The 25,610-nt window shown below is 39.4% G+C and overlaps 1 protein-coding gene across 2 annotated transcripts in view; it reads left to right on the forward strand.

Annotated features, from left to right (window-relative positions):
• The window catches only part of UNC13C (unc-13 homolog C), a 383,250-nt gene that overhangs the window by 294,214 nt on the left and 63,426 nt on the right, over positions 1 to 25,610 (forward strand). Inside the window, exons 23-25 of one of the 2 annotated variants that reach the window (XM_054042619.1) lie at positions 399 to 428; positions 22,078 to 22,166; positions 25,123 to 25,272. In XM_054042619.1, the coding sequence (XP_053898594.1) occupies positions 399 to 428; positions 22,078 to 22,166; positions 25,123 to 25,272 (269 nt within the window). The remainder of the gene's footprint in view (positions 1 to 398; positions 429 to 22,077; positions 22,167 to 25,122; positions 25,273 to 25,610) is intronic. The other variant, XM_054042620.1, reaches the window with a different exon arrangement.

Genomic DNA, 25,610 nt, shown 5'->3' on the forward strand with positions numbered 1-25,610 from the left:
CACGACCTATCCACAGCCTTTGCTTCTGCTTGCCAAGAAAATCAAAATGTAAAAATAAGACATATTACAGAGTTTGAAAAAATAGAATATTTTATTTAAAAGCAATGCCATGTGAGAACTGTATAATGCACCGGGAATGTCTGGGGAAACAAGTAATGCATTTTCATAGAAACATGCTAATGATCTGTAAAGTTCCACCAATATTGGATGTTTTATGTTGCATTCTATAGTGCCAGCTTGATTTTAATATTCGTACTGGAATATATTTTGTTTTGTTTTTTTATGTACAAGTTTGTTTTGTTTGCATCTTCAAAATTCTGTAGAAAATGTGTCTTGTGCTTTGTCTGTAATGTGTCATGTCTTTGTCCAATGCCTTTGACTTGCAATCCACTGAGCAGAAGAAAGAAGGAGAGCGATTCTCTTATGAGGTTTGTGATAGTAAGCATCTTTTATTATACCTGACTATATTTCCTAAGGCTAACAACAGTTTCCTACTAATTTCCATGTTTGCATTTAATAATTCCCTATAATGCTAACTACTATGTTTTGGCACTCAGTTTACACTCTGCATTAAATCTTTCAATATGCAAATAGTGTAAAGTATTCCATAAATCACAAGAAGGTTGTAAAATATTTTCTTTTAAATGCACTTTCAATACCTAAAGTCCCAATCTTGCAAATCTCATTCAAATGAGTAATTCTAATTCACTCAAGCAGCATTCCAGCAATCATTCCTACTCAGCAAAGCATGTGCTTAATTTTAAGAGTGTCTTTAAGTCCCATTGACTTTAACGGGACATAACCACATGCAGAGGTGCTTTGGTGAAACAGGTCAAGTAGTTCCTCTGATGTAATTGATTACTTACATGAGTAAGGTTTACAGATATTCCATCCAGAACAGACCTTCCATCTGGAAAGTGTTGATGTTGCTAATTAAATGGATATTAATGTATTCTTTTTCAAACTGTTACATCCAGTGTGAATCACTATACACTGATACAAGAAACATTTTAAAGCCTGATTTTTATAGCATAGAATAACATGAAAGGGGAAGTCAATGCTCACCACACACCCTGGACAACTGTGAACCTTAAAATGCTCCTCATTTCTAATTTTATTGTGATGTATGTTTGTTTAGCTAAAACAAAGGTCTGAACATAAATTTAATTCTTCTTAAAGAACACTAAAGAAATGATTTGCAGCATAACAAACGAGTGCTTCCGACAGACTCTTGTGCAACATGCAGGGATTTTAAAAAGCTTCATATCCAAAAATCATGCTTTGCTGAAGTTCATATTAGGCGCAGTGCATTGTTTTATGTCAAGTAACTTAAGATGTTACTGACACAATATGATGTGACATATCCCAAGCTACAGGTCAAATAATCAAGTTTCAAATAATGATTTGCTCTGTGAAAATGAAGTTGCTTTGTAAAACTTGTTTTCTTCCTTGAATAAAGAAGACCTTAAGATTTGAGTGAGGTACTCAAAATCCAATTGCCTTAGCAATAATCATGTTATTGGTAATTACATATACATCATTAGAATGAAATGCAGCTGTTCTATCACTTTTCATCTGTATATTAATGCTTCATCTCTTTAGGAACTGTATAAATCATAATATTTTAAGGAGCCAATCTTGCCAGTTTCAGAGCACCTCCCATGATACTGAAGTCAGTGATAATTAAGAAAACTCATCATCTTTTAGAATTAGGCCCAAAATACATTACTTGCCATTCATTCAATTAGCACTGTCAGGGGTCCCGCAGCAAAAACATTTCTGCAAATTTTTGCACCTGATAAAATCAGAGTCAATGCATAATAACGATGATACGCTGGTGTACTGGCTAAAACTGGGGGGAGGCACATCAAGCGTTTATAGAAATACTGTGGATTTATTGTTGGTATCTTTTTGTTAAATGGGCAGTAAAATGTAATCAGCTCAGCTGTGTAAACGTGGAACTCTTCCTATTTCCCTTGAACAAATAGAGATGGTGAATGTTCTGTTCCCACTCAAGTACATCTCTAATGTTCCTCCTAAAGCAGCAACCTTTTTATAGCCATTACTGAACCATATTTTCGAGATTTTTCTCTCTGTTTAAGGAGTGGGAAATGAAGAGCTGCAATATTTTTGTCAATGCTTCGTTATAAAGGGTGCTAAAAGTGTATCAGCCAGATTCTTACTAGAAAACAAAAATCTACTGTGTTATATCTGAATTAGGTTTGTTTAATTTGTGTATTGTTACTTCATTATGCAGCCGTGGGTTAACTGTGCAGCTCCATGTTGACATTAAAAATCAGATGCACAGGATCCACTATTCACTCAGAAGTTCATTATTAAGTATCATTTGCATGATGATGCTCCCCGGAATGTGGTAGGTGCTTTCCAAATGAGACATTAGACACAATCCCTGCCCCAAAGAAAAATCTAAATGAACAAGTATCTTATAAAGGAGATAGCATACAATCAGTTTATTTAAAAAAAAAGGGAACTATTCCCACTAGCCCTTTAGCTAATCATTGTGCCAGGAGATGGATAGAGCAAGATATGAAAAGGTAGTGGATGGCAATGATCTTTTTTGAGATAGTGTGTGGATTCCAGAGGGAAGAGGGTAGGAAGGGGTGTCAGGTTTGAATGGAAGGGGTGAAAGGGCTGGAGGCAGTAACAAGGAAAGTTGCAAGAAATGAAAAGGCTGGTTAAAAAAAAAAAGGAGGGCAGAAGTCACCAGAGGGAAGGGGAAGGAGGCCAAGAAAAAGTGGAATGGATTTGTGTTGGCACGAGGGGCCCAAGAATTTGGAAGGGGAAGGAGGAGCTGTTGATTGCAAAAGAGTAGAGAAGTGTAAGTAGTGGGAGATGGCTACATTCTTTTCTCTTGATAATTCATGTTTGTACACAGCAATTGCTGAAATGTTTCTAACTGGATTTTTTTAAAACCTCATTCCTCTATGACTTAACAGCTTTCCTGTTTTCCCTCCAAAATTGGTTCATGTCTGAAATGGGGGAGAAAACTCCCTAAAAAATTAAATTATCTTTCTATCAGTAAGTTTCATGTGGTTTTAAAAAAGAACAAAAACTGCATTACAGGAGTAGATGGACATACAAGAGGTGTGTACAGCATGTGTTCCCTGTCGGTCTGTCTGTGCCAATCTGTTGTCTCTTGTCCTATAAGTTATCTGGAGCAGAACTGTCATTTTGTTGCATTTATACGGTTCCCAGCACAATGGGGTGCTGATCCATGACTAGGTCTCTTAAGCATTATGATAATATAAATAATATATAAAATATCAGTATTTTATTTCACTTACTATATTTTTAAGTGAACTTAATACTTGTGAAAGTCTTTCAGGACTCCAAAGTTCTCTATCCCCAGGATACACTCAGTATTACCATAAATTTCTCCATACTGCTGCACCAATATTCCTTGACTCTGACCTGTCTTAGGGATGAGAACCACCATGCCCATTCAATCTCTGGTGTCCATGATGCCCAGTAAGGATGCATATTAGTGCCAGAATGATTGGAAGCATATGAAGGGAGATTGGAAAAACTTGTATAGTTTCTAAGGTAACAATTTCAATCATGATAAAAATATATTAAATAATGAATGGTCTAGAGAAGGTAGATAGGAAACTTCTGTTCTCCCACAATAACAAGACAGCAGTCAATTAAATTTAAAGGTAGTGAATCAAAACTAATAAAAGGCAATACATTTTTATACAATGCATAATTAGACGGTGGCGCTCATTGCCTCCTGATGGTGTGGTGGCCAAGAATTTAGCAAGATTCCAAAGGGGATTGGATATTTATATGACTAAGAAGAATATCCAGAGCTATTATTGTTAATGCTAACAAAATTATTAAAAGGATATTAAAACTCCTGTTTCAGGCTCTAAGCCAGTTGCTAACGATAGTGGATTAGGAGACCTAATGTGTGGGGCAGATTATCCCATATCTACTTATTGTAAGATTCTTACATCTTCCTGTGCAATATCTGGTTCTAGCCACTGTCAGAGACAGGATACTGGACTAAATGAACCTCAGGTTTGATCCAGTCTGGCATTTGTTCTCTAAGAACTGAAACTAACAACATATTTCATATCAGGCACCTAACTGCCTTCAAACCTCAGTGACTTTCTGTAACTAAAAACCCATCATCAGATTCTGATTGCAGCCTAAAATCTAAAGTTACTGCAGATTTACAGTGTCATAACTACAATCACAATCTAGTTCCCATTCTGATTTGACCCACTGACCTAAATCCGAAAGACTCCAGAATTCTATTACCAATCTCCTGAGTCATCCTATACTACTCATCTTGAAAACAAATACACTCACAAAGTAAACTCACCCACCTAATAATGTTTATTTCCTATTACACTACTTTATATAGGATTTTACTCATGTGTTTGAATTGCACCAGTAAGATTATTTCTCTATAGAACTCCTCTCTGTTCCTAATAGCGTTACTAGTCTCAAATACCATAAAACAGTGAAAATAGTCTGTGCAAGTTATGAACCCCCATCTCTATTACTTGAATATTAAGTTATATAGTAAATGAGAACTGAGAGTTGACACACTGAGAAATTAATTGCTGTATCAATACTCTCATAGCCTAGATAAGTAATTGAATAGAGTAGAAAAGTCAAGTTTAAGTTACAGTGCTGCTTCTAAATCTTGTTTCCTTGAAACTCAGCAAGGATCTGCAAGCCCTGATTAGGGATAAAATGAGTTATCATTAATGTTATATCGCAAAGGAAAATACAGCCTATTAGAGAGTGACAGAACACATATCAGACAGGAACATAACACATTCAATGGTAAACCATTAATCATTACTCTTAAAACCAGTTCAGAAACACTGCTCTGTATTCCAGAACTCAAAGGGTTACATTCACCCCTTTGCCACTTCAAACCCCTTTGCCACTTCAAACCCCATGTACCACCAAGTCCCACTTAACATTCATTTTGAGGATATAAGTGGGACCTGAACTTGCAAAGAAAACTGTGCAGATAGACATCTGCCCACATGATTGGCTCTCCTTGCACAAGCTGGGGCCTAAGAACGTGCATTGGCTTTGGACTGGCTCTCTGTACAGAGGTGAATTTCACCCAAAGAGAGAAAAGAAATTGATAAGGATAGAAAAATTATACTGTACTCCTCTCTGTTTATGTTGTGTTATTCATTTGGATGAAACATGAAGGGGACTAGTTTGACTATTGTTGGGTGATACTGGCATGAAGCATGTGTTCCTTCCTCAGTAGAAAGATGGAAAGACCTGTTAAACAGATTAGTGGGTGGTGAGAGCTGTAATCTCTGAAAGAAACAAATTTAGATTTGCTGTACCCAAAACCGCTTCTGTCAATGATATTAACCAAAAAACCCACTACTTTTCACGTTACTAGTAAGATTTTCTGCAGTTGGAGCTGCATTAAAGAAAAACACAGAAAGGAAGTAAAGTATGAATGTAATAAACAAAGAAAATGCCTAATGAGACTATAGCACTGAAAGTTCTGTGGACACAAAGGCTTTTCCCACATTGACAAGTGCAAAATAGAGTGATTCATTCAGTAATGCTCCAATTAACCTACTAAGTGCAGAAACTAGAATACATTTACAGGAATTTTTATTACTGTAGATTCTTAAATAGATTCCACAGCTGAATAGGAGCAAATTAAAATTTTCTATAAGCTAGAGAACTAAAGTTCTTTAACACATTAAAAATTCTATTTTGGAAGTTTGTGGAAGAGATGACTATTTATATAAACCTCTTATACTCAGTAAATTAGCGTAACACCAACATTTAGGAGATTTACCTTTGGGGTATATTTTCAGTTCATTGTGTGTGAAATCCAGTCCATGTCAAGGCCCACACAGTGCCCTCAGCACCAGGTGGATAGCCTATAATAGGGGTCAGCAACCTTTTAGAAGTGGTGTGCTGAGTCTTCATTTATTCACTCTAAATTAAGTTTTCACATGCCAGTAATACATGTTAACATTTTTAGAAGGTCTCATTCTATAAGTCTATAATATATAACTAAACTATTGTTGTATGTAAAGTAAATAAGGTTTTTAAAATGTTTAAGAAGCTTCATTTAAAATTAAATTAAAATGCAGAGCCCCCTGGACCAGTGGCCAGGACCCTGGCAGTGTGAGTGCCACTGAAAATCAGCTCACATGCCGCCTTCAGCATGAATGCCATAGATTGCCTACGCCTGGCCTATAAGTAAGTGGCACATATGCTGGCCCTCTGCCCAGGGGTGAATTTCAACCTGTATACACTAACTGGAGGTGTGATTGCTAGCTTGACTCTAACTAGCGTAGCTAAAAATTGGAGTGATGATGTGGCACAGACCCTGTTGTGGGCTATGGATGTGAGTGTGTACTCTGAGTTCCAGGTGGGCTTGTACAGCCCATGTGGAAGCCTGCCCTGCTGCATCTTTACTGTTATTTTCAGCCATGCTAGCTAGAGCTAGCACAGGAGTGCCTATACTAGCTGCAGTCACACTGCCAATTGCAGGATAGACATATCCACAGGAGATTTCAGCTGCACAAATTGAGTCGTGTTACTCACACTTCATTTGGAGCTTTTAAAATGGTATCCCTAGAGGAGATAGGATACACTGAAATAAATCCAGAATTGTACATTGAAATGGGATATGTTTTTATGGTGCCAACATTCAGACAGCCCAAATTCAATTTACTAAAGTTAATCCTGGAGCCTTAAAATGACCACTGCCTTGTGGGGTGAATTCCATTAAAGTTCACCGACCGCTTTTTAAAAAAAAAAAAAAATCTTCCTTCCAGGACAAGTGGAAATTAAAGGCTCGAGAACTAAATATTTTTGTTTCTACTTATACTTAATATGAAATACTTTTCCCTGCCTGTGACAAATTACTCATGTTCCACATGCACGGCACCTACTAAAGTAAATAAGAGTTATGCTTACAAGAGAGGGCATGCAGGATTGGGCCCGTATTATAATCAGAGTGGAACACTAAGCTTTTTGAAGTTGTTTCATGCAAGAATTTTAATACGTTGACTGATGATGATGTGTCTTATGGGCTTAGACTACCTGCTCCACTAGTTACCAGAGAGAGAAAACGGCTTTACCAAGGTAACTCTCAGAACCCAATAATGTGCTTAATTCCTGCTCTAAATACTCATGCGTGCAAAGTAAGGGGAACAAGTACATTTGGTAGGTGATCAAAATAGGTTTTTCCTCCATCATTGCTTTTAAATCAAGTAATCTTTTAGAAGAGGAAAATATTGTATCTGAGAGAACTGATTCAAATACTGGTGCCTAGCTCAGGGGCCTAACACTTTATTTTATAAGTCAGATGTATGTGCGTTAGAGAAGCAAGATGTATTTGTTGCTCACTATGAATGCAGTAAACGGCCAAACAGCTTCAGCTTAGCTCAGCGGTACTCAGTGTTATCAAATATAGCTTGGAAAAAACTTGCCCATTTCTGAAGAACTTTGTTATCCTACTGCCCCTGTGATGGTGCTCAGGTATGTCTTTCTGTACTGAATGAGACAGTCTGGATTTGGGAATGGAGGATGCAGAGGATTTATGTTAGCAGGTGGGAAGAGGAGAAATGGCTGCAGAAGTGTTCCATGTTCACCAGGCTGGCCTCTGCCCACAAAAGCAAGCACCAAAGAATCCATGCATTCCTCCCCATGAAGGTGCAAGCATCCTAGGCCCTTCTGGCCCCATTCATATATACTGGAAACCACACTGGTTCCACTGCCAAGGGACCATCTGCTAAGACCGCAGGAAGAGAGAGCAGTTAGAATAAGTCTTCTGAGTCACTGAGAGCTGTTATGGGCTGTGGATGGAATATGTAGATGTGCATTTTTGGCTCACTGGTTTGATATAGTATTTTCAAGACTGGCCAGAATTTATCCACAGCTGTTTCAGAGAAAGGCAGAGTAACTTCCTCTCAAGTTATTTAATCATCATCTTCACTGCTGCCTTATTCAGGCTCATCTTCTGAGGCATAAATTAGAGAGGCAGATGTACTGCATATACTGGGAATGTTTCCAAATTCACCTTTTCAAAAGTCACACATTTATTATCTGCTCAAAGCAGGGTCTTTCGGTCTGTAAGAAAGCACTGAGATGCATTCTCAGTACATGCGGGCAGAACGGGAACAGCAATTTGGGCAGAAACAGTCACAACTGAGTTTACATTTCCCAGCGCAGTAAATGGTTTTCACTTTCAGTATAGCAGGATTCTTTCATTGTTGAGTTTGCCTGGTTAGAGCTGTTTACCTAAACAATATGTTCTGTTCTAAAAAAATAACATGTTTTGAAGAGTTTTATAACAGTCTAGCACACATCTTTTTTTTTGCACACCTGAGTGATGTAGGTAGATCACACTAAGGTTTGGGTGTTGACTTAGTATGGGCTCCATAATAGAGAGTATAATTAATTCTGGCCCAGACTGTGAACAGAAGGAACTGAGATTCGACTGATCTCTCCTGGAGGAGAGAGGGAAGGCACATGACTTCAAGGAATCATCCTCTTCTCTGTGGGACCCCACAGAATTCCCTCCATTAGAGCTGTTTTAGGGGCAGGGTCAATATGGAAGGGAGTGGAACAGGAGACCAGCACCCAACCCTACAGAGTCCTAAAGAGGCATTAACTCATTCAGATGACCCTCTGGAGGGGGTTAGTACAGATGTACCAGCTCCTCCTTTGCACCTCCCTGATTCTAAAGTTATCAGGTCTTGCTACGGATCCTGTTTGGCCTCCCAGTAACCAGTCAGTGCCCCTTAAAGACGCTCTCATCTGAGGGAGAAACAGCTTTTCCTGATTCCCGTGTCCCTTTTTCATGGGTTTCTTGCAGGAGTGGTATATGTGGCCCTCTAACTTTTATGGTTTTCCCTTGGAATGTTTGAGATTTTTGAGGTGGAGCTACATCCAAGAATAGTGGGAAATAGGCCAAGGAGATTCCCCTGGGAGACAGAATATACAGATACACCCATTAAGAAGGAAAATGAAACAATTATGGTCTTGATGCATGAAGTGCATGCTTAAATAGGAGATCTTGGGTGCTGTCTCCTGAGATAACAACATTCAGGAACTGTGCTCTTAGCAGTTTCCGTTAATGGGGCCTTTGGGCAGTACTGAACTACAAATAACAACAATGTGCATCTCCACTGTAGATTATTAGTTGCTCATTCTTCAAATACTGTAATTGTAGTGGCTTTGCTACTGGAGTGTTTTCCTTGGGATAAATATTTAAATGGTAATGTTGTTAAGCATTCAAAGCTAGACTGTGAAAAGCAACTAATCATTACTATCCATAGCTACATGTTAGGAAAAGTTAGGCTGATTTATTTCCATGCACAGGAATTATTAGATAATGAAGGAACACAAGTTTGACACCGTGTAGAGTCAAGCACGAGGGTTTATTACGCACAGCGCTGGCGGAGTGTCACTTTGCTTATTAGGCTCAGTGAGACACTGCTAAGCAATTGATTACAATAGATTATATAGGGTGCCAATGGGCGGAGAGAAGCGATGGGGTGGGTTCTAGCAGCAAGACTAAATTAGCACAATAACCCAATAGTCTAAAAGATTACATAATGGCTCCGCCCGTAGCTCAGGTTAACATGTTTGCTAATACACAGGTGTTCTCCCTCAAAATTCTCCTCTTGCAATCCGTAAATTAAATCCTGATTTCAGGTCCATAGAAATGACGGTGGCTCTTTCCAGACAAGCTGGCCCACAGGAACATTCCTGGAGGGTGTAAAACAAAAAGAACAGTAAACAGTACACAGCAATGACAATTGTTTATGGTTACCCCTGCGTTTCTATGAGCTGGGGTTGGCATCTGTGAGGCAGGATGCATCTGTGAAAGGGAGGATGCCATAACTCATGCTATCATGTTAGGCCTCTCCCTGAACTCTGGTTGGCATTTGGGGAGTATGTACTGTTATCTTCTTCCTGTACCAGGGAGCAGACTTTAATGCGTCTCTCAATGAGTTGTGTGCCTGTAACTCCTGATAAGCCTCCCAATTACTTCTCTCCACCTGGAGTTACTCTGTCTCAGCTTATTTTATGTATAGTTGAGACAAACAAGGCTGTCTCCTGTCTCTTGCTTATCCCAGCATTCTTTAGCCATGTATTGTCCATTGTTAACTAGGCCTCATGCCTCAGACTGGGCCATGGAGTATGGGCCTATGTGAAAGATTCTTAACAGAGACTGTGGTCAAGATCTTACATACATCATATTGGGATTTTGGCCCTTCAGATAAATGGTCACCAGTTCATTTCAAATCTTGTGAATGACCAAGTCATTCTCATTGTCCATAGCCTAAAAACATGCTAAACATTCCATTAAGACTTAACATTATTAGATTAATATTCTTCATGTCTGTAGAATTAATTAATTGGAGCCATTGCAAGAGCCAATAGAATGAAAGTTGAGCAATTGGGAGGAGATTTTTAGTGTCTGTTTAAAATGTTTTTCTTAAGACCTACTCAGCCTAAAAGACTAATTAACATTTTGGATAAAAGAGGGGTTTATTAAAGATTCCATATGCTCAGCCCATTTATTAAAGGTATTAAGATTATAGACATCAGTGAAGCCTCCTACAGGTTCTCTAGCTAAATCAGGGAAGGCCAGATTTCACATTCCTGTTATCAATAAGATAAAAAACAAACAATAAAAAAAAACTTTAAACAGTTCTGTCCTCCTCATATACCATAAAGTAGTAAAAAAGGACACAAGCCCAATTTTCACAAAACCATTTGCAGCTCACCTTTAAGTCCTGCATTAAGGTCTTAAATTAGGCCTTGAGGTGAATTTCAGGTCAAGTCCTTGTTCAGTTTAGGGAGTTTACCCGGAGTAAGGCATGAATAAAGAACACAAGATTTTGCCCTCAGTGATGAAGTGAAGCATAAAATACTTCGCTTGCATAGCCCGTATTCAGTGTTACATTTTCCTGTCAAGTGAATTTCTTGAAGGAAAGTGCATTCATGTTCAACTTTTTTCCTTTTCAAAGTGCCACTAAAACGTTTCCCCGCGAATTGGAATTCTGAATCCCTAGACATTCCAAGAACAAACTACTGGCCAGTTTGCCTTATTGAACTAGTACATACAAAGAAACAAAACAAGCAATAAAGCCTGTCAATGATTTCCTAGCGAGGTGAAAATAGTTTCCCGTTGAGCTCATGGAAGGCACAACAAAACAGATACGATTTTCAGCAGAAAAAAAGACCTTATATTGGTTAAAGCAAAACTAATTTTATACAAAATTGAAAGCTGCTAATCTCTTCAGGTCTACATCATGAAAGGGTGTTCAACAAGTTTGCCTGTCAAATGGTGCAATGAAAACCCTATAATAAAACAACAATCCCTGCATTCAAAGCAGGACTGTTGGGAATGATAGGACAGGGAGCTCCATAAACAGAGAAAAAAAACTCAGCCACTAGCCATTAATATAAAATTCTCAGAACTATATATATATATATACACACCTCTACCTTGATATAACATGACCCGATATAACACGAATTCGGATATAACGCGGTAAAGCAGCGCTCCAGGGGGGCAGGGCTGCACACTCTGGCGGATCAAAGCAATATATAACGCAGTTTCACCTATAACGCGGTAAGATTTTTTGGCTCCCGGGGACAGCATTATATTGGGGTAGAGGTGTGTGTATATATATATAAAATATATATATACATACCATATGTATAAATATATATATATATAATCTGTATTGCAGAAATACAAATTAGCCTACTGAGAAGGGTATTGAAAAAAAAAAGATGCTCTCTAATCAAAACAAGAGTAATCTCTCACAGTGAAAAAAAGATAGGAGCATGGGAACTGAAGCACAATTTTTTTTATCAATACAATAGGCAAGTGTAATAAACCACATATGTAGGAAAGTTTGCTTTAGCACCTTATCACATTACCCAGGGTACAATCTGGGCTATTAGATAACTATGTCCTCTCAGTTCTCTACCCTGGGGTGCCTTTTACGCTGCTTCATTGTGAGAGCAGCCACTCCTGGTCAGTTCAACACAGTCTTCAGCATGTCAGTTACTCCCAGATATACTGCAAGAGTGCTTCAGCCAGCCAACCTACCACTCTTGCATTATACTGCAAAGCAACACCAGCAAAATCCCAGTCCCAGACTTTCCCCCAGAAGTTTGTGTCTTGTACTGCACAAGCCTTGTTATCTCAAATGGAGTTCCCCAAACACTTCGATTAAAAAACACTGGATTAGATAAAACAATAAAACAAATTTATTAACTACAGAAAGCTAGATTTTAAGTGATTACAAGTAATGAGGCATAAAGGTCAAAATTGATTACAAAGAAATAAAAGGTAAAATGCAAGCTAATGCCTAACTTAACAAGCTAAGTGTATTTAAAGCAAAAAGATTTCTCTCACCACATGCTTACAGCAGTCTGGCTGGATTTCTTTCAACCAGGACCAGCTCAGTGATGTTTCTTTTGTCTTTCAAGTGTTGTTGACACCATGATTAGAGATGAGGGGAGAGAGGTGATTTGGGGCCTCTGTTCCTCATTTTTATATCTCTTCCCCCTCTTTTAGAATCATTTCCAGCTGGGATTCAGGCAACAGTCTGTTTGCACAGGAACTTCCAGCTGTTCCATTGCGAAGATGTAAATTTCTCACTCCCAACCTTCTTCCTGCCAAAGAATGGCTACTTAACCAGGTGATACTCCATCTGATTATGGTGACACCTGGCTGGGTTGCTGGCTAGCCTTTTCTCTCTGGGGAATTGGTATGAAGTTATTTCCCAAACTTGAAACATGTCTTTGTGACGGGTTGGATCACAGAAACCCCCTTGGGAACTGCCACCTAATGTACCAAGACTACCTCTGCTCCTGTTTTCCCTGCCAGCTCAGGACTCCAGCACCATGTCTTGCTGAGCCAGACACTCCCGTCTGCTCCAACAAAGACCCAGGGTCTGAATTGCTTGCCCCAAAGCTGCAGGTTTACCTGAAAACAGCTCACAGAAGTGTGCTTGTCTTTAGCACTCAGATGCCCAACTCCCAATGGGGTCTAAACCCAAATAAATCCGTTTTACCCTGTATAAAGCTTATGCAGGGTAAACTCATAAATTGTTGGCCCTCTATAACACTGATAGAGAGATATGCATGGCTGTTTGCTCTCCCAGGTATTAACACATACTCTGAGTTAATTAATAAGTAAAAAGTGATTTTATTAAATACAGAAAATAGGATTCAAGTGGTTCCAAGCAGTAACAGACAGAACAAATTAAGTTACCAAGCAAAATAAAATAAAATGCACAAATCTATGTCTAATTAAACTAAATACAGATAATCTCACCCGTAGAGATGCTTCAGTAAGTTTTTTCCTCAGACTGGACACCTTCCAGGCCTGGGCACAATTCTTTCCCCTGGTACAGCTCTTGTTCCAGCTTAGGTGGTAGCTAGGGGATTCTTCATGATGGCTCCTCTCCACCCCCTCCCTTTGTTCTGTTCCACCCCTTTATATATATTTTGCATTAGGCGGGAACCCTTTGTTGCTCTGGGTTTCCAGCCCCCCTCACTGGAAAAGCACCAAGTTAAAGATGGATTCCAGGTCAGGTGACATGATCACATGTCACTGCACGACTTCATTACCCACTTGCCAGCACACACATATACAGGAAGACTAACAGGTAAACACAGCCATCTGCAGACAATGGTCCTGGTTAATGGGAGTCATCAAGATTCCAAACCACCATTAATGGCCCACACTTTGCATAATTACAATAGGCCCTCAGAGTTATATTTTGTATTTCTAGTTTTAGATACAAGAGTGGTACATTTATACAAATAGGATGATCACACTCAGTAGATTATAAGCTTTGTAATGATACCTTACAAGAGACCTTTTGCATGAAGCATATCCCAGTTACATTATATTCACTTATCATATTTTTATAAAACCATATAGACTGCACATCACAGTCTTATACAGTAGAACTTTATAAGTTTACATACAATGTTGCCACACATATTTTACCGGGACAATAATGTTTGGCAGACTGAGTTTTCAAATGATACCTCACAAGTCATACTTTGTATTAAATGTATCATTGTCTTGTAAAAGTGGTGAACATAAGGATACCAACTGTCACACACCTGTTTGTTTTAGTATAAAGGAGGACGGCCAAGTATCCATGCTAAATTATGAGTGAAAATCAAAGGTTCTACTGAGTCCTAAAAAAATAAATCTGCATCCTGCAGTTTCCTGCGCAAACTCTAGCAAATTTACAATTAACAAGGTTGTCTCCTTACTAGCACATTTTGGTTCAGGTTAAATTTCAGATGGGAATAGCTAACCCATTACGTAGAAAGCAGCCATGCAGAATTCACAGGCTCTTTGACACATTTCCAAACTTTGGACATTTTAAAATTTTGTGACAGTTTTAGGCGAGTAGTATCTTGAAATCAAATAAAGATGTACAAATATTTCTTGAATTTTTTAGTTGTTCTGCAAATTTATTCTGCCTATATTTAACATTCAGAATTAGTCCCACCACTAATGATATATTTAATAATCTTTAATTAATGGACTTTATGAATTAGTGCCAACTAATTTTAAGTAACTGTGTTCTGTTTTGGGGAAAAAATAACTGTATTATTTAAGAAGGAGTTAACGAGGCAGAAATATTTATCAAGATGGGAATATTATGTAAATTAAGAATTGGTAGAAAAAAAGTGTTTGAAGTTAACCTGTTAACAACCATTTCCATGGCTGATACAAAATTTGCTATGGTCATGAGGCCACGACACTTAACAATTAATCAGATTACAGATTTCTTTTGGGATCCAGCCCACACACTGCATAGAACTATGAATGGAACCCAAGTAGTTGGGGAATGAATGGGTCATGCATTCATGTTCTATTATTTAAATAGATTTGAAAAGTTAGGGCCCACTGGCCATTTTGTTTTCTCTCTATGACAGTCTGTTCCACCAATAATTTACTCTTCCCCTTAAAATGGGGATAATCGTTGGACTTCATTTCCATCTCCACCAAACTGTCAGCAGCATATCAGACCAGACTTCACACTTCATCACTTGATAAAGAATAAAAACCTGTACAGACACTTGATTTTTGGATATCCACCGCTCCTTATGCAATACCCTCTGAATGTGGTGGATGATCTATATCAAAAGGTGTTTGATTCACCATAATATTCCCTGTCTGCATTCAAACTTGTAAACTTCAGAACTGCCCAGGATTCAGTCACTCACTTCCCTATTCACTTCAGAGTTTAGTTCTGATTGTTTTCTTACACTCAGATTGTTGAACTCAAGGGAGGATGACACCAAGGGTAAACAAAGGGCATGGTTACACTTGCAGATGTAGAACGCTTTGAGTTAAACCAGTCTTCGTAGAGCACAATAGGGAAAGCGCTGTAGTCTGTCCACACTGACAGCTGTCAACGCACTGGCCACATTAGCAGCTCCTGCAACGGCCACAGAGAGCAGTGCATTGTGGTAGCTATCCCAGCATGCAAGTGGCTGCAACGTGCTTTTCAAATGGGGCGCCCTGGGCTGGAGTGTGATGGAGTATGTTGTGTGTATGTGGGGGGAGAGAAAGTGGGTTTTTGGGGGGCTGAGAGCATGTCAGAATACTGTCTTGTAAGTTCAGACAGCAGCAGACATCCCCCTCCCCCCCACACCTTTCTCTCTCACACACACAGCATTCCACTTTGTCTCGGAGCAGATAAGTATGCCGGCTGTCAAACGGAGCTTTCAAAGGGCATATCCAAGAATGGCTACTTGACTTAAGGGGATTATGGGAGGTTTCTGGAGGCTGATCAGAGCGCAGTAATGCAGCATCTCGTTCACACTGACGCTGGGGCGCTCCAGCGGGGGTTCATCAAATATTATTCTACTCACCGAGGTGGAGTACCAGGAGCGCTCTCGCCATGGAGTCAGAGCGCTCTACGTGCCTTGCTAGTGTGGACAGGTAGTGAGCTAGTGCGCCCGGGGCTCCTTTAACGTGCTGTAACTCGCAAGCGTAGCCAAGCCCAAAGTTACTCCAGAGATTACTTTGGCCCTTGAAATCAATCATTTGATGGCAGTTGAAGTCTTCGCTATTCTGAAAGTGTAGGAGTCCATCTTCTTAAAATGTTAGTACAAGTAACATTAGCACAAGAAAAGCTTGCATGGGTTTTATAAAACTCTTCTATCTGTCTGTGTTCTTATCCCGCACTGCTCCCTGTAGTATCTTATCGCCTATGTCTGGGCATTTATGTGGTCATCCACAACAACAGTGTGTATGGACAAAGAAGTTGCCTGATTGGTTACTGCTCTATTAGCAGACAGTGTGGCCTAGTGTCTAGAACACTGGACTAGGACTAAGGAGACTTGGGTTCTATTCCTGGCTCTGCTGCTCCACTTCTGTTATCTTGGGTAGTTGCTTCATCTCTCTATGCCTCTGTTTCCCTATCTGTAAAATGAGGCTGAGACACCTCCTTTGTGAAGTGCTCTGACACTGACTGATGAAAAGCGCTCTGTGTGAACTAGGTATTATTATTATCACATTGCATACAGTGTCCTGTAATACCAAACCAGCACAAGCCTTGCGGTTTGTCAGTGCCATGAATTGAGAACACCCTGGCTTTGCTACAGTACATTCCCTACATAAAAACTTTTCTAAAAAACAGCAAATGTTATGTACCACACATCAATACAACTTGTTGAAAGTACTGGCAAAATAATAGACCTTTTATAAGTACAGAAATTCTCTTGTAAGATTGTTGTGATTTTATATTGTCAGTATTGTGCCACTGTCTCAAAATTTAGTCACATTGTGGACTTGAGTGTTTTAGAACAGTTAAGGAAATGACAGTAATGCACTGTAATTGCTTCCCATTTCCACTGAACATTGTTATTTAAGTTACTTTGTTTTTTTAGTAATGCAACGTGTGCTTTGCATGTTAACAAACAAATGGATTGACATATCCATAAAAGATAAATGACCTGATGCACTGATATACTTGGGGCCGCTGTACACCACTCCCCCAGTACAAAACTTCCTGAAAGCCATCTTAGCCAGCCACTGGATCAGCCCTGTGCATAGGAGGATCCTTTGAAAGTGTAGAGCCATAGGGTATGTCTACAAAGTAAAGAAAGACCCACGTCTGACCCATGCCAGCTAACTCGGGCTCACTGGGCTTGGGTTGTGGGGCTGTTTCACTGCTGTGTAGACTGCCGGGCTCAGACTGGAGGCCAAACTCAGGGACTCATCCCACAGGGTTCTAGAGCCCAGGCTCCAGCCCAAGCCCGGAAGCCTAAACAGCAATGAAACAGCTTCACAGCCCAAGGCCCACGAGCCCAAGTCAACTGCCACAGGCCAGCCACGGGTTTTTCTTTGCTGTGTAGACAAACCCATAGAGGTTGCTTGGCCACACCCACACCCACCCTGTGAACACAACAGTAAGCATGGGTGGGGTAAATGCAGCATGACTGCTGTCTGAGGGCCACTCTAATGTATGTTGGGGACCTGGCTGGCATTCAAAGAGCCCGAGATAAAGTGAGTGAAAAGTGCACATCTTGGCTACAGCCCAGAGTATTGTTTTGTCCCATGAAGTATTCACTGTTATTAAACCAAAATAACTTGATGGTACCGCCACATTTTGTAATCCTATAATCCTGAGCTCATTGGATTGCCTATAAATGTATAACGTATATCCAACCAAGAAATGTAACTCTTTATATTCCACTCCTTTGAATGGCATTGCACTGATAAGCATGGCCTATGAGTATGCAGAAAGCTGGATTTTCTATCCATGGACCTCCAGTTTTGCATTCACAAACTTTTTCTTGCACTTTGAAAGCACAAACATTTGCTAAGAATTTTAAAACTTGTACACACTCTTTAAATATTCTAAGATTGGTACAGAGTCAAAAGTTAGCATTTGCACCAGCAAAACCATTTTGGCCAAGCAGTGTCCTATTCCAGATAAATTTAGTAAGTGCATTACATTTATTGGTCTGTAATGATTGGTTATCATAACAACCACTCATTCAAACTAATTGCATTAGGCTTTGTGGTCTTAGCTGCAAAGAGCGGGATAAGATGGTTTTCTAACTTTTTTGTTTGCATGCCAGGGCTCTGGCAAGTATATCCTGTTCCATATAAAATGTGCCACATTCAATGTGAATGCTCATATGTACAATTTAATGTTTGCTATATGTCAGAGGGGTCAGTAACCTTCGGCATGCAGCCCATTAGAGTCATCCACTGGCGAGCCACAAGACATTTTGTTTACGATGACCCGTCCGCAGGCATGGTCCCCCACAGCTCCCAGTGGCCGCGGTTCACCATTCCCGGCCAACGGGAGCTGTGGGAAGCGGTGTGGGCCACAGGGACATGCTGGCCGCCACTTCCCACAGCTCCCATTGGCTGGGTGAATATTCAAGTACAAGTGCTTAAAATCTTTTTTCCATGGGTATAGATTCATCACTCAAATGTTCACAAAAACTAAAAACAAATGGGATGCAATGCCTTAATCAAGTTCATTTCTAGATATTGAGCAACTAGTCACAGAAAATTCTTTGTATTACTCAGCCAACTCTAATACTGATTCCCAGTATGAATTATTCAATGAGATTAGGTTTCAGAGTGGTAGCCATGTTAGTCTGTATCAGCAAAAACAACAAGGAGTACTTGTGGCACCTTAGAGACTAATGGATTTATTTAGGCATAAGATTTCATGGGCTAAAAACCACTTCATCAGATGCATGGAGTGGAAAATACAGTAGGCAAGTATATATATACAGTATATGAAAAGATGGGAGTTGCCTTACCAAGTGTGGGGGGTCAGTGCTAACGAGACAATTCAATTAAAGTGGAAGTGGGCTATTCTCAACAGTAGAATACCAAGCGAGGAAAAATCACTTGATGATGTGCTGGACTGACAGATTGACAGAGCCAGAAGGGTACCCAGAAGTCACCTACTACAGGACAGGCCCAACAAAGAAAGTAACAGCACGCCACTAGCCGTCACCTTCAGCCCCCAACTAAAACCATTCCAGCACATCATCAAGGATCTGCAACCTATGCTGAAGGACAATCCCTCACTCTCACAAACCTTGGGACACAGGCCAGTCCTCGCTTACAGACAACCCCCCAACCTGAAGCAAATACTCACCAGCAACTACACACGACACAACAAAAAAACTCACCCAGGAACCTATCCTTGCAACAAACCCCGTTGCCAACTCTGTCCGCATATCTATTCAAGGGACACTATCATAGGACCCAACCACACCAGCCACACCACCAGAGGCTCATTCACCTGCACATCTACCAATGTGATATATGCCATCATGTGCCAGCAATGCCCCTCTGCCATGTACATTGGCCAAACCGGACAGTCTCTACGCAAAAGAATAAATGGACACAAATCAGACATCAAGAATTATAACATTCAAAAACTGGTCGGAGAACACTTCAGTCTCCCTGGACACTCAATAACAAACTTAAAAGTGGCAATTCTTCAACAAAAAAACTTCAAAAACAGACTCCAACAAGAAATTGCAGAACTAGAATTAATTTGCAAACTGGACACCATCAAATTAGACCTGAATAAAGACTGAGAGTGGATGGGTCACTACAAAAACTAATTTCCCCCTACTAATTTCCCCCTACTGTTACTCACACCCTCTTGTCAACTGTTTGAAATGGGCCACCCTGATTACATTGGCCTCACCACTACAAAAGTGATTTTTCCTTCCTTGGTATTCTACTATTGAGAATAGCCCACTTCCACTTTAATTGAATTGTCTCATTAGCACTGACCCCCCCCCCCCACTTGGTAAGGCAACTCCCATCTTTTCATGTACTGTGTATATATCCCTGCCTACTGTATTTTCATAGAATCATAAAATATTAGGCTTGGAAGATACCTCAGGAGGTCATCTAGTCCAATCCCCTGCTCAAAGCAGGATTACTCCATGCATCTGATGACGTGGGTTTTAGCCCACAAAAGCTTATGCCTAAATAAATTTATTAGTCTCTAAGGTGCCACAAGTACTCCTCGTTGTATTTTCAATGAGATTAGTTTATTTTTCCCAGCCATACTTACTAAGGAGAAAGATCATTAAGGAAGAAGTTTGCACTGTCAGTAAAATCAAGTTTTACTGTAGGAAAAACACCTCTCTGAACTGTCCAGTGGTAAATATCAGAGCAACATTAATGAGTTTCTCAGATTAAAAAATTTGGTCCAAGCCATAAGGTTTGAGTCCAAGCTTCCTCGTCCAGCCTTTTGGTTCAGCCTATTACAGAGGGAGGACCAACTGCAAAGTTTGGATCTGGGTCCACTTGAACTTCTCCAAGCTTCAGAGGTGTATGCTTCTAGGGTTTTGGTTTGAGCTCACAAATTTCTTTGTTGTTTACATTTCCTTGCCTGTATTATCAAATTGATAATGTGTATGCATTTCTTAACTTTAAGCACATAAGTAGTCCCATGGAGGCCCTACTCCATGGGACTAACTGGTGTTCATAGTTAAGTACAGACTTTGCTGGACTGTGGCCTATATAGTAACCCCACTCTTTCATTATATCAGATTTTTGTTAAAAAAAAAATATCATCTCTGATTTTCTATGCTTGTAAAAAATAAATATAGATATAATATCATGACTGATTTTCTTTGAGGCACTCTATAAAAAGAGGTTGGGTGGTCTTTTGGTTAACATAGTACTAGGAGTCAGCAAATCTGGGTTGTAGTCTGTGCTCTGTCACTGCTGTCCTGTGTGACCTTGGTTAAGTCACTTATCTGCACTGTTCCAAGGTTCTCCACCTCTAAAATGCAGATAATAATGCTTACCTATTTTACAAAAGTGTTCTGAAGCACTCAGGAACTAGAGTAATGAACCCGTTCATAAATAAAACAAAAAAAAGTACAAATACAGACAAGCATGATTATGTATTTCCTCCAAATGCAAAATTTCTTTTGAAATTATTGGGACTTCTGCATATGGAATTACTGCAGGATTGGGTGCAATTACATTTGAATGTAGATTAACCAAAGAAGAGGAAGTCAGTTATTAATTCATATTAAAATGAACTATGCTGACATTCTTTTAATCAGTCGTATCTTATGATGGTCACAAACTATTTTTTTTCTAAATTCCAAGATTCGAGGAGACAAAAATCTAGATGGCTTTTTTAATTTCAAAGTGTTATTTAAAATGATTTCTGATAGAGATTTGAAAAAGAATGCATTACAGATAAAATGTCTGTGCATTGATCACTAGCCCTCTACCTGAGAAGAGATGTAAATGTAAAATTAATTCTCTCCTGCTCCCTCATTTCCCACTAAGGTGAGAAAGAACCTGTATTAAAGATACAACAGCACTTTTTCCTGATTCCTCCACAGAATTGTATTGCACTGTGCTTGAGAGAAAGCTATTTTGGGCCAATGTGTGTCTTTAGTGGCTTTAAGGAATACAATGAAGGAATAAAAGTTAATAGATTCCCCTCCCTCTTGTCCTATAAGTAGAAGCAGCAGGGGTGGTCCTCAAGCCATCGTCCTCATAGACAGATGTTCTAGTCCAAGCTGCATTAGTGGAAACACTGTGGAAACACCTTCAATGTACATTTTAAAAATGACACCTACAAAAGAGTAATATGTACAAAAAAAAGCCAGTTGGTTATAAAAACAAGCACCATCGACCTTTTCATACATGATCCTCTTGTTATCGCTAGCATATACCACCTTTGCTGAGGTGATTTCTGAAATTCTAAAAATCTTGTGAACTGTTAACACCTTGTGTATCAATCCCATAGTACCATTAATGATACTCTTTTGTTTTCTTGTAAGGTAATTCTTTCTTATTTCATTTGAACAATTTATTCTGCATTGTTAGTGCTACACTATTTGGACATTAAGGCTAATTGAACATTTCCTATTCTAGTTGGTGTTTCCATATTTGTTTTCTAGTAGTGTAGTATAATGAATGTATGTAATGCCTAATCCATTAATTGTAACAGAGAAATAGACTGCATGTGAGAAGAATGCAGAAAAATAACATTACTCATCATCTCTTTCCAGCTGGATCCTGACGCTAGTGTTGTTCTCAAAGAACTTCAGGTGAAACTCAGTAGCGTACTGGATGAGCTCAGCATTGTCTATGGTGCAAGGTAATAAACGTACTTAAAGAATTTGTGCTACAGTGATGGCAACCATTAAAAATACTCCATTGTGCCTCAAACCAGGCAGATGTGCATAGCCAAAAGCCAATCCATTGACTAGATTGGGTGAGTGTATGTCTTTTCACATACAGCTTGCTCCAGTGTAGCAAGATCCACTGCATGAATATGTGTGTATCTCTGACTGGCTGGCTGTACGTTTTGGAAAATACAGCAGTATCCTCACCTCCAAAGGACGCTAAAACTGGTGTGTGTGGGCATGAATGGGTTATAGTGACACAGCTGGAAATTTTACTTTCTGCTTTTGGAAGATAAAAATGGCTCAATTTGTTCTTAACTAATACAACGTTCAACCCCTCTTTTACTGTGTGTATGTTTTGATTTCCTGAGACTGATAGCTTTGTCCAGTAGCCTGCACACTCAGGTAGCCTGTCTGAATTTACCCTTCTTCAAATGGTCACTGTGAAGCCCTCTTGAGTCATTTGCTCTGCCAGTGTCTGGTCTGCTGGAATCAGCTAGTGAGCCTTACTCTTGAATCAGCGTGCATGTCGCTGGCCAGAATGTGGTTTGCACTGTATCAGCAACATATCTGAGTCTTGCTATTGGAAGCAAAAACCATAGGACTGTTTTTGCCTTTGCTTGAAAAGGAATATAAGAGAGAGGGATTGTTCAGGGAATCTGCAACCGTGAGAGGCAGGTGAAAGTTTTAGTTTCTTAGTAACAGTTAATGCCATATTCATACAATCTGTGCAAACTGTTTTCCTTTTCGGTGTATGGCTTCATTAACTATGGAAAAGGATGGTTTGAATAAATACAATTGAGGAAGAGTCATGGCTGCCTCAGATCATTAATAGGCTGAGACAACCCAAATAATAGGGAAAATTAAGTGACTTAGTAAGAAGGGGAAATGTCAGCCAAGAATTAAATGGTGGATAATACCTGTACTAGCTCCCTGTGGTCTCTTCTCTCCCTGTCTTAAAAGGTCACTGTTAACTAGATGAAGCACTGTGTTTGATTTTTCCTAAAATTGGTATAATCTTCTGGGTGAAATAGTTTTTTAATTTAAAGAAAATATCTACCACTTCATTAAGATAAGAATGAGTGGTCATAGGGACCTATATTTTTCACCCTTCTGCAGAAAAGCCAGGAGAATTAGCACAAGTCATCCAACAGCCCTCATTCCCATTGCCAAAGTTGGTCAAAATGTTCCCAATTTGTCTTTGTGTGTTTCTCATGTGCTTTCTTCTCCCTTAAATTTGTCCATAGTTTGTGCCTGTGACACCCTCTAACCAAAAATCGGCACAAGGGCACCCAGATAGCTTCATAGCCTTACTCTGAAGAAAACCAAGTAAAACTTCTCTAGGAGGCCTTCTGCCATTTCTGAGTCTTATCTCGTTCTTTTAGAGGCTGCCCATGTGGCCATGCTGAGTTAATAAGTATGGCAGCAGTTTGCTCAGGATGGAGTTGTCTATAGCACCAAGCAGCGAACATTGCCTCAACTAATTGTGGTTGAACAAGATGCAGCAGTTTGGGTACTAGAGTAGACCCACTGCCTGCATAATCTGAATGAGAAAAGAGGTGGCTTTAAGAGCAGCACTGGCAGCCAGAAGAATTCTGAGGCTGAACTGGGAAAGCAACTGTGCCATGCATTGGTTTTTGGGCTCCCCTTTATTCATTTCAAAGTTGGTTTCTGTGTAGGTGTCACTGGAAAAGCCTTCTGTCTTCTTGGCAATCAGATGTGTTCATGTGTTTTTTTGTGTTGGGTTTTTGTGATGAAGCACAATAGCTGGGAGTTTTCAGTCTGTTTTCACTTAGCTTGTTTATTCTTTTACTAATTGTTTTTGTAGATTCTTTAGCTACAGACTTATCTATTCAATTTGTCTATGAATGCATTTAGAATTGATTATCATATTTATTGCCCCTGTGGTACTTGTGGTACTTTTACTTCTCAGATGCTTCTGAATACTGTTTAAATGTACCAATCTATGTCCTCACTATGGCCATACTGCCCCTGTGTCACTCCTAGATTTTCTGTCAGGCAGATGCTGCTATATCGGAAGAGAATTGAACCTCTAGAAAAACAAGAAATGAACTAAATCAGTAAACTCACTTTGTGGGGAATTGAGAACAACTTCCACTCCCACACCTTTAAACAGAACTAATTTATACAGACCTATCAGTCCCCCATCTCCTCTAGTTTTTCAGCTGTGTGGAAATCAGTTCTTCAGAATAGAAAATCTGTTCCCACTTTTGAATTTAAAATGCCAAATATTCCCATAAAATGCATCTGGCATAAAGGTTTATGAAGCAGTCCAAATATTTTTACTCTCTTAACTAGGTGCAAAGTAGTAAACAAAACTTTGCTGTGTTGGCACATGAGTCATGACAAGAAAAAGTCTAGTTTAGTCAACTAGGACAAATTGGTAGAAGTCTTGTTATTTTCTATCTTCAAGGAGGATATTGACACCAAATGAATATAAAATTTACCAAAAAGAGAGAATATTTGATAACACCCCCTTTAAAAATACATGTAAATAGAACTTATGTCTGTAATCCCCTCATACCAAAACTAAAAGCAGGAATAATTGTGCTGGCTAACACTGATGTCTATCTTAACAGCCAGTCATACCTCAGTAAAGTCTCTGATTCACCTTCTTATTGTGTAATTCCTATCAGAAAATAGTTACTAGGACTCCTGTAGGGATAGGGACAATGTAAAAGGAAAACAAAACACAAACGTCAATGGTAAGTATATTATTTGGCCTTATACGAACTATAAATCTTTAGAAATGGTTATTGTCAGTTTCTAAATCATACAGTGCCTTAAGCACGTGGGCTTCATATCTGCTCACAAATGATTTTGTGTTCATGGATGAAGTTGATGGAGCAGAATCTAAATAGTCATCTTCTGTCATATAATTCCTCCACTCTCTTTTTTTCTCTTTAGTTTCCAGCTTGTTATTGAGGAGTGTGTGAGACAGATGAGCTTTGAGCTAAATCAGATGAGAGGAAATGGAAACGTATCGGCCAATAAGAACAATGCAGCTATCGATGCTGAGATTGTGCTGCGACCTCTCATGGATTTTCTGGACAAAATGTAAGTGAGGAGTAAAAAGGAGTAATTTTAAATTGCTGGATGCCAAGGAATTTTATTTTAAAAATTACTAAAAATATTAGGTCCTATTTGGCATATCATGGATAAGCTAAAACGTTTATAGTTGGGCGAAGTAAGCAATCTAATTCTTCTGAAATCGGTTACTTATAAAAAGCCATTTAAGGAGTTATTTTAAATCAGGACAATTGACCAATATTAAGAATCTTAATCCATTGAAATCCCACTATTTCTTTGTTTACCAGTGTTTACTCCCTGTCTCCTTTCCAGGAATGCATAGTCTAACCCAGAGGTTGGCAACCTTCGGCACATGTCCCATCAGG

This window comes from Malaclemys terrapin, chromosome 10, assembly GCF_027887155.1.
Source record: "Malaclemys terrapin pileata isolate rMalTer1 chromosome 10, rMalTer1.hap1, whole genome shotgun sequence".
NCBI classification, from domain to species: Eukaryota; Metazoa; Chordata; order Testudines; family Emydidae; genus Malaclemys; species Malaclemys terrapin.